The following is a 10,003-nucleotide window of genomic DNA, read 5'->3' as shown; positions in this document are numbered from 1 at the left end:
AAAAAAAAGAAGAGTTTGGTACGAAGGATTCAAAGACTGCAAATATATAAAAAGAATTTTGACGAGAAGTTGGTCCAAGCATCAGTAGTCTTTCTGAGTCTGTTTTTTCTTTTATTGTTGCAGTCTTTGTTTTCTTGATAGATTCCATCACGTAAAAAAGCAACAGAAAAAAGGACAAAAAGAAACAAAACAAAACAAAACCAAAAAAAAAAATCAAAACAAAACAACAACAACAAACACCTAAACAAAACGACGGTCCAATCAGACGTAGTAGAGCCAGTAGACGAGGTTGAACAGCGAGAAAACGGAAGGGAAGATGATCCGTGACCAGCGGTCGATGGCGTTCACATCCGTCAGGTCGGGGATTTTGATTTTGAGCTGGGAGGACCGCCTCCGCAGGCGGCTCCGCTTCATCTGGGCGGCCCGGTCCAGGGAGTGGCGGCTGGCGGAGCGCGAGCCGATGCCTCCGCTCTGCTTGCGGTACTGGATGTGCGTCGAGGCCGTGCTGTCCAGCTGCACCATGGACTGAGAGTTCCTAATGTCCGCCACGCTGGTGGTGATCTCGTTCCCCGCCACCTCGTTATGGATCTCCAGGGTGGTGAGCAGGATGTTCCCGTGCCCGTGCGGTTCCGCCTGGGGAGAGAGAAGAAATGAGAGAGCTAATTAACATCATTATGAGCACATAAGTGGAGCCGCTAGAAAGGACACTTCGTGAAGTTTCGAGGCAATCTCTGTCGGTCGCCCAAGACGGGTGCCGCCAAACGCGGTTGTCATGGAGCCGAGCGATTGTCTCATGTGTGGGCATCCAATGGAATGTTCAATGAAATCATGCTTTTGCCATGGCAACAAGTCAGCACTGCGAGTCTCATGCACCAAACTGATACTCATTTCCATGACAGTACTGTCTCACTTTCTATGGCAGCCATCTTAAGCTTGCCAGCCAAATGACCATTCAAGATTGTTGACTGACACACCAGCACTTTCCACTCGAGCCTGGTGTCCGGTTCTAAATTTCCCATGGCTAAAATCTGTTATGTTCTAGATTGAATTAAAGCACTACAATTGCCACCACTATGAGGTCTGCTGCCTTGTATAATCCAAAAATCCACCTTTGGAGCTGCAAACTGGAAAGATTCAAGATACAATAACTGACAAGACAGAGTCCTCCTTATAATTTCCCACTGAAACAAAATAAGTCACTACTCAACACTTTAAACACATAGGAGGTACAGCATACTCCATGCTTGTGATCATGTCTGCCACAAAACAAATAAACAATGACGTACAGTGGCAATCATTCATGCAAACGTAGCCACCGTAGAAGTCCCATAGTTCCCTGCATGCAATGCATACAACAGTGAATTAATGTGGCAATGTTGCCATGGCTTTTAGGGGGTTTTGTTGGAAAATTCAAATTCAAATAGTATCCATTTTCAGCCCAAATCAGTTGTTGTTTATATCTTTTGAAAGGTTTCATTCCAAAATGCTACAGACATTTTGGAGAAGAATTGTTGCCTGATGTTCATTGCTCAATATTTTAAAAACACAGATGATAACTTCCTCACTCAAACAACTTTAGTATTATTCATCAGTGACTTTTACTTTCATACAGTACCAACAATCATTTTGTGGATCACACATGTTTCACAAGGGTGGATATTTCATTTTGAAACAAAAATCTTCATTTGAAAAAGAATGCTAGCTGCTGCTACTAATGCAGCATAGACGCACTATGGGGGACTTCTACAGTAGCTACCCACAGAAAGTTACACTGATTTGGCACATCCTGACGTGGGCTATGTCACTGTATGAAAGCTATGTGGGAAATGTCTTTGTTTTTGACATCATCAACAATGAATTCAGTGATGAAGACTGCAGATAAAGTAGCATACACAGAGAGCATGCATTCTGAAAGTAGAAAACAGGGTCGTATCCAAAACAGCACAAGTACCATGTCTTTCATCCAATGTGGAAAAACATGTTGAATTACAACGAAAAAGTCGGAAAGTCAAACTGAATACTCCCGAGATTATGGCAATGTTATGGAAATGTCTGTAGTCATGTCATTCATTCCATGGATGAACAAACTTTATGCGTTATGGCTGAAGAGAAAGAAAAACATCCATGTCAGCTGATGGCGATGGCGGAGTTGACTGAAGAATATTGAGGAGTCCCACTGAACAAACAACTCACCGAGCGTGAGTGGCGAAGACCTTTAACCTGATTGGAGCGTTTTAGGGATGCGGTCCTACTACCTGCCTCCTGAGGAGATGAAGATATTCAGCCACAAATAATTGAGAATGGATTTTCTCAAACCCGACGCATTTTGGCTACTGAAGCCTCCATCGGGCATACAGATGCTTATGAATAATTGAATAATGTAATACAGTTAAATTATGCAATACGTTTTCCTTTTGCTTTTTCTTTTCTCATGAGCTGACCAAAAAAAAAAAAGTTCATTTTAGATTTATCACCATAGCTGTTTTATCATTTGTGTCCTGTTGGGAAGGGAAAAAAGAAGCAAATTGAATCTTTGTCCTTTCACACTGTCCTTTCCACCATGCTGTCCCGGGGCGTTCTCCTGCGGAAGCGACCCAGTATTCATAGCATATTCATGCCAACATTGGTCCCACTGGCCATTGTGACAAATATTTTAATTTCATCAGAAATAAGGATTTCAACTTATTCATCTTGAATCTATTAGTGTGTACCTTATTCATTCATTCATTCATTCTTTCTTTCAGCCATTTGTTTATTCATTCTTTCATTCATGCATCCCTCCATTCATCCACTCCATTTATACCAGTCAAGGCCCATTCACATATAGAACAATAACTATAAAGATAACTAGAACTGTAAAAATATTCAAATTGTGAATAGAATGTCTGTGTTCCCACTAAAGCACTATAAATATAAAATCATCCAAAACAATAACTATAACTATAATTTTGCATCGATCTCTTTGCATCGATAAACTATAACAATTATATTGTTATAGTTTATAGTTATCTTTATAGTTATCGTTCTAGATGTGAATGGGCCTTCAGTTTGTGTGTCGTTTTCAATCTCTGACTGAACAAATGCTCGTATGCCGTCCTAATCATGTGCGAATATTTGAAGTATGACTTGAGAAGCACAAATCCGATCAGCGAATCCCAACTCACCCTCGCAGAGTCGTACTTGGCTGCCCTCTCGTTGTTGGCCTTCTCGGCCTTCTCGGCTAGCTTCTTCTGCATCTGCGGGCCCCTCCCGAAGAAGATGTAGTTGACGAAGGCGTACTCCAGCAGGGCCAGGAAGACCATGACGAAGCAGCCCATCAGGTACATGTCGATAGCCTTGACGTAGGGGATCTTGGGCAGCGTCTCTCTCAAGTGGGTGTTGATGGTGGTCATGGTCAGCACCGTGGTGATCCCTTTGGGGAGGAAAAAGAAGTGTGGCGTTAAAACAAATATACAATAACGATAGGAGCCTGTCATCGGCCAAGAGGCAGCTCATCAACAATGTCCAATTACACTAGCTTCAGTCAGGATAGGCAGTATCTCTGGTGGAAATCCCTTAGTGAGGAAAAAGATATGCATTATTACTATTAGTATTAGAATCAGTATCAGTAATCATGTTAGTATTAGTATCCATATTTGTATAAGTATTACTATTAGTATTAGAATTTGTATCAGTATCAGTGTTAGTATTAGTGTTGGTATCAGTATTAGTGTTAGTATAAATATCCATATTAGTATTAGTATTACTACTAGTATCAACATGAGTATCAGAAACAGTTGTAGTATCTGTACTAGTATTTGTATCAGTTTTAGTATCTGTATTAGTATCAGTATTAGTGTTAGTATAAATATTTCCATATTTTAATACTAGTATCAAAATGAGTATCAGTAACAGTTGTAGTATCCATACTAGTATTAGTATCACTATCAGTTACATTATCTGTATTAGTATCAGTATCAGTATCACTATCAGCACTAATGTACTAATAGTACATTGATACTAATTGGTATCAGTACCAGTGTTAGTATTAGTATTAATACTAGTATTAGTAGTGTTAGTATCCATATCAGTATCAGTATTAGTATCAGCATCAATATTAGTATCAGCATTAGTATCACTATCAGTATTAGTCTTAGAATTAGTATTATCCTCCTATCTGCTTTACTCATCTTCCATGAGGACCTAGGCAGGCACCTTTTTTCAGTGGGAGCTGATATATCTCATCTCGTTAAATATGAGCTCAGAACTCAAATACAAACCACGACTCTTGCAACCTTCTTATATCTGTTTCTCCACGGGGCTTTGAGACAGAAGCAAACTTAGCCTTGTTTAGAGCATCGCACATTCATTTAGGAGATAAGATTTGGGTGAAAGTCACACATCACGTCATTTTTTCTCCAAGGCCTCCTCCTTCCCCATCTCGAAAATCTATCTGGGAGGGTAAATTTGGCACTTAATTACTTCAAAACTGTCTCATGGTGTAAGCCTGTCCTAAAGGGGCATTTCACAATTTTAAACAGATGTTGGTATCTTGTCAGCAACCTAAGGGTCACGTTGGAAAAAAATCCCATCAGCTGTCTGAGGCGTTACTATAGAAACTAGGCTCTCTTTGAAGAAAACATGTTTGTTCTGTTGTTATTTCTCCTACTGGTTAAGAGGAGGATTGACCCGCTGCAAGAAATAACAAAAGTGAGAGACAAAGAAAGAAAAAGCGAACGGTGCATGTGTTTTGCTTGTGCGCCCATATGAAACCATTTACGGCTTGGATTCCTGTTTCTGTGTGTACGACGTCGCTTACATGCGCGTACAAATAGGTGTGCGCATAACCTCCGCTTCATTGAAATGCAAAGGTCTGCCTTGAAACCTCCGACTGCCCCTTGGTCATCAAGCTGAAATAACTCATTAGAATAGTGCTGCATGTATCTGGCCCCCGGCTCTCGGTAACCTTATCCACCGGGGGGTGCCGAATGGCTTAGCGTGATTATTTCGCTATCTCCCGGTATTCCCGGGAAAGGCACCTTCGCACATTGTGCATGGGTGTGTTTGAGGGCGAGACAGAAAGAGAAAGAGAGAGAGAGAGAGAGAGAGAGACACAGAGACAGAAACTGTCGCGGAGACAAAGAGACGAGGGAAATTGAATCGGCGGTGTGTTTGATACATTTCGCGTTATGTCATTCGCCGCCCATAAACACACGCCTCAACCCGTAAACATGCAAACCCTGACCTCCAATAACGCAATAACGCCATATCTCATCTCATTATAGATATATATGGCAGATATATCTCTACTGCTTTATCTTCCCATACTGGAGAATAAATGGAGCCTATCAGTAGCCGGGCCGCTCGTATAACACACACGGACATGGTTTTAGTGTGTGCTTGTGTGTGTGTGTACGTGATTGCGTGTGTGTGTGTCATAAGGTACAGTGAGGAGACAAGAGGCATGAGGGGGGTGGGGGAGCTAAGGTCAATCTAGCCCTTAGTGTGATTTATTGGCACATTACAAGGCCAACACCGCTTGTGTGTGTGTGTGTGTGTGTGTGTGTGTATCGGAGAGAGATAGGGGGGAAAAGCGCGCGGGAATGTGTGTGTGTGTGCGCTTGCGCTACGTCTCTTCCCCTTTGGCTCTCTATTGGATGGTGCAATCTCTAGGGTTTTTTTGCTTAACGACAGCCTTGTTCTTTATAGGTGTTCTCTCAGCTGTGCCATTACTCTCTGTCCTTCACCCCCCCCCCCTTCTCTCTCTCTCTCTCTCTCTCTGTCCCTCCCTCTCTCTGTTCAGACAATTTAATCAAAGGCCCCTGTGCCCATGGGCGTCCCTCCTTTTTCATCACGCCGCTGGACTCTCGGGGGAGAAATATAGTTTTATGGGGTTTCTCTCGCTCTCTGTCTCCCTCTCTCCGTCTCTTTCTGTCGCTCGCTCTCTCTCCATCTCTCTCTGTCTCTTTCCATTGTTCTCTCCCTCCCTCTTAGTCTGTTTTCGAGTCTCTCTCCCACCTCCCTCTCTCTCTCTCTCACACTCCCTCTCCATCGCCCTCTCATTCACTCAATTTCTCCCGCTCTCTCTCTCTCTCCCACCTCGTTTATCCTTTATCTCTTTTTCCCCAGATCCCACCATCATTTATCGGTGGTTTCCCTCTTTGCTCACGTTGCACCTCTGTCTGCCCCCCCCCCCCCCCTCAGTTATGTGTTTCCGAGTCTCTTTCTACCTTAACGACCATAGCAAAGGCACAGAGCAATCAAATCTCCTATAATCACAAACCAATAGGCCATTGGCAACATAGCCCAACACTGTAAAAAATAAAAGCCATCAAGTAAAATGCTTAAAAAAGTCAATGGATGTTAACTATGTGAGTGGTGTCATGCCTTGTTATGGCACCGGTAACAAAGTGTCAGCTCTCTAGACAGTTTGCACATTGCTGAGGCTTGTGTATATAGTGTATATGGCCATAAAACAAGCCAGTGCTAAGTGAACTCTATCATACATGACAGCACAAACTGTTAGCTATGTAGTTAGCATGCACAGAGGTTCGGAAGACTGGTCAGTTTGGGAGTCTATGGTCTAGAATAGGGAGGTTTTCCAGTGCTGGGAGGACCATCGAAGGTCCAGCGCCATGCAAAGTGAGCTCAAACCTGCGTGTCTACTGTTACACTAACAGTGTTCCCTAACCAATTACAGCAAATGCCCACACCTTGACAGCTGATATAATATGATTATGAGCGCAGGGCACGACCAGTGGAAATGGGTTTCAACCCGATTACGGGACGAGCGGGTCATTTGTATCTTTGCAATGCTTCGGTATCGCTCGGGAAAATGAGATTCTCCCTCAAACAATTCAATTGTTCGCCTGCTGCCTCCTTGAATTGAATCCTCTCTGATCATTACACTGCTCTTAGGTTTGCACCCACACACACACACACAAAAAAAAAAAAAAAAAAGCAGAGACGCGCACACAGTCAAGCAGACACACTCGCGCACTCTTCCCCATCTAGGGCACCTGCTGAAAGCTCGTAATGATCCATCAGGAGTAGTGAATGGTCCTCCGGTTGCCTCTTAGCTGAAGAAGCACACACCGGATATTGCAGCGAGTGGGACTTCACACATACACATCCACACACACACATACTCACACACACACACGCGCACAGATCTACACACAAAGACATACGGTAATGACCGGATATTGCATCCAGCATGCCTTAACGAAAGAAAGCCCACCAGCTCTGCTAAAAGGCAAACGCGGGGTGGATGTGAAACACAAACGCACACACACACACACACATGCTTTCCAAATATCCGTTCCGATCTCTAACCAGCTGTATGTAGCGGGAGATAAGAGTGGAGGAGGAGGAGGAGGGGGAGTTCAGGGCAAGTTTTCTGAAAAGCATTATCATGTTTTAAGGTCATCACAGCTCCATATCCGTCCACGTTAAAGATGATGTAAGCGCAACGCACAATGGTTGTGCTGCTTTTGCTTAACGAAGGACAGAAGGGATTGACATTGAATGATTCAATAGAAGAGAATAGAATAGAATAGAATAGAATAGAATAGAATAGAATAGAATAGATGGAATGGAAATAAAAAAATGCAAAGATGACGTGATTTATTGTATGTTCAAGGTGATACCTCCACTTTTGAGGCTATCTGGCTGGAAAAAAAACACTTTGGAATTTTGAAATTATAGTTGGATATGTTACAAAAATGAAAATATTTTATAGAATGAATTGCAGTGTCAACAAAATGTCCTATTTATCATCAATGGAGCAGCTCCTGGCAATGTCTTTTAATGGTGTTTTAGATTCTATGGTAAATTTTATGATAACTACAACTAAATTGGGCCTTTGCTGGTAGTTTATTATGCTTGGACTCCCTCTTTTTATGATGACACCAGACTTTACATGATTGTTCCAAGCAATCAATAATTTGGCGTGCCTTGACCTCGGCAGTCAATATTTTGGTATGCCCCTTTCCATGTGATCAATAATTTGGTGCGCCTCAGAAATTCACTCTGTTTTCTTTTCAAGCAGTCATTCATTTGGGATGTCATGTTCTTGGCAATTAATAATTTGGTGTGACCTGGAATTTGGTGTTTTGCACATTTTTGTGGCACCAAAAAGTTTGGGAGGGATTTCGTGACACAGAGGATCGTTGCCATGCCAGACAGCTCAGAACGAGCCTTCGTCTCATTGAGAAACGTCCCCGAATAAGTGCCTGAAGGATGAATGTCTGCTGATGGAAGTTTGTCCCGAACTCCTATCTTCACCGATGAGAAACATAACTGAAGCGGAGCTCACTTTAGATGCTTGGCTTGGCTTCTAACGCTGCCAAACGCCTGGGAGAGGATCTACAATGCCAATGCATCACTGAAAGAAAACTGGATAATTACCCTCTTCCTAGCAAGACATTGTGTACCTATAATGTGAACAATTTACGTGTTAATTATTATTTAAACCCTGCCTGCTGGTTGGTACACACAGTCCATTGTATTAATTACATTATGTTCATTACCTTCATCGCCTTCATATTATGACTTTGGTTCTTCAGTAAACATGGGTCCCAATGTTAATGCTTGATTCCTCATATGTCAAACTAAACTGCGCAGTATCTGACACTGACTAGACTGTATTGTAACCCCCTGCGAAGAATTACAATAACTACAAACCAGCGAATTGCTGCTTCCAGCTCTGCCTTTGTTTATTGCTCACCAGAGCCCCAGAGTGAGTAGGCGTTTCAACCCAGATTAGCACTCTTCAATAATAACACGTTTTTTTTCAGTATTCTTATTAGAGACCAGCTCTATTTGTAGCTCCGCTCAGTGACCAAAACGAGTACAGACCAAGGTATGACCCACTCTGTTCCAAGCCAAGGTCATGGATTCATGTTTTTGCCCCACGGAGGGGCAAAGCGGAAGCCAAACACAGATACAGACACCAAAAAAACCCCATACAAACGCATATTGAGGACGGTTACATGCACACCAACACCCCAATTACCAGCGGTAATCAGCTTAAGGCAATATTTCGATTATGACGTTTACACGGTTCGAGGTAACGCTTTGAACATTTCTCTAATAACCCAATTTACATGGATTCATTTAATAAATCAGTCTACCGCTCGTCACTCCGCTGCACTGCGCCATGTTGCTTGCTTTGTAAATACATACAACATTAGGGTTACTGCGTCTGGCGACCTTTGACATAACCCTAACCCTAAGCCAAAAGAAATCTGACGAAGGCTTTCACATGCCCCAATAAATGGAAAGACTGAGCAGAAATCTAGCTGTGTTAACCGGTTTATGCTTACTCCCGATCAAGATAATCAGATAAAGGCGTTTACATGACAATTTCAGAGTCAGAGTATTGCCTTAATCGAATAATAAGATGCTCATTGATGTGTGCCAGGTGTAACGTCTTAAACCTTTCTTTAGCCCAGGACAAGGAAGGATTTTTTTTTATCTTTTCCTTAAAAAGTAGCTCTTTTAGTCTTGAGTACAGTAGACTTAATAGACACATATTTCCAAGCCCTGTCCTCCTCAGCTTTGTGAGTCACCAGCCTCCACTGATCCCAGGACACCATGAGAAGTTTAGTCTATTACTGTGGGACCCGGGTTCATGAAAACATATTGCTGCTCTTTGCCTCCCGGGAATCCACCAGAAGTGAGGCTCGCAGCCAATTTCGCTTCCTGACCGCTCATTTAAGGAGCCAACTATCGGCTCCTTAACAAATACGTTTTCTCACCCAGAGCCACTCTGGCGGCGGAGGCGTCGTAGTTTATCCAGAAGGAGACCCAGGAGAGGATGGTAATCAGGATGGACGGCATGTACGTCTGCAGGATGAAGTAGCCGATGTTCCTCTTCAGCTTGAAGCTCAGAGACAGACGAGGGTAGGCACCTATGGAAAGAAGAAAGGGACAAAACAATGAGCAAGGTGCCACAGTGACTGAAACAGTGCATTTTCAATCTTGCGGTGAAAGAGGACATTTTCAATGGACAGAAAAAATT

At 42.8% G+C, this 10,003-nt stretch overlaps 1 protein-coding gene across 3 annotated transcripts in view; it reads right to left on the bottom strand.

Annotated features, from left to right (window-relative positions):
• Nucleotides 1-261: 261 nt before the first annotated feature.
• The window catches only part of LOC139642866 (gamma-aminobutyric acid receptor subunit beta-3-like), a 57,850-nt gene continuing 48,108 nt past the window's right edge, over nucleotides 262-10,003 (bottom strand). For 2 of the 3 annotated variants that reach the window (XM_071517902.1, XM_071517903.1), the window contains 4 exons: nucleotides 9,741-9,893; nucleotides 3,165-3,412; nucleotides 2,194-2,262; nucleotides 262-633 (listed from right to left, as the gene is read on the bottom strand). In XM_071517902.1, coding sequence (XP_071374003.1) covers nucleotides 262-633; nucleotides 2,194-2,262; nucleotides 3,165-3,412; nucleotides 9,741-9,893 — 842 coding nt within the window. The remainder of the gene's footprint in view (nucleotides 634-2,193; nucleotides 2,263-3,164; nucleotides 3,413-9,740; nucleotides 9,894-10,003) is intronic. The other variant, XM_071517904.1, reaches the window with a different exon arrangement.

Source organism: Centroberyx affinis, unplaced genomic scaffold, assembly GCF_046629955.1.
Source record: "Centroberyx affinis isolate AG114_WGS23_722 - 3 ecotype Tasmania unplaced genomic scaffold, CSIRO-AGI_Caff_v1 ptg000538l_1, whole genome shotgun sequence".
NCBI classification, from domain to species: Eukaryota; Metazoa; Chordata; class Actinopteri; order Beryciformes; family Berycidae; genus Centroberyx; species Centroberyx affinis.
This window is presented reverse-complemented; position numbering and strand designations above follow the sequence as displayed.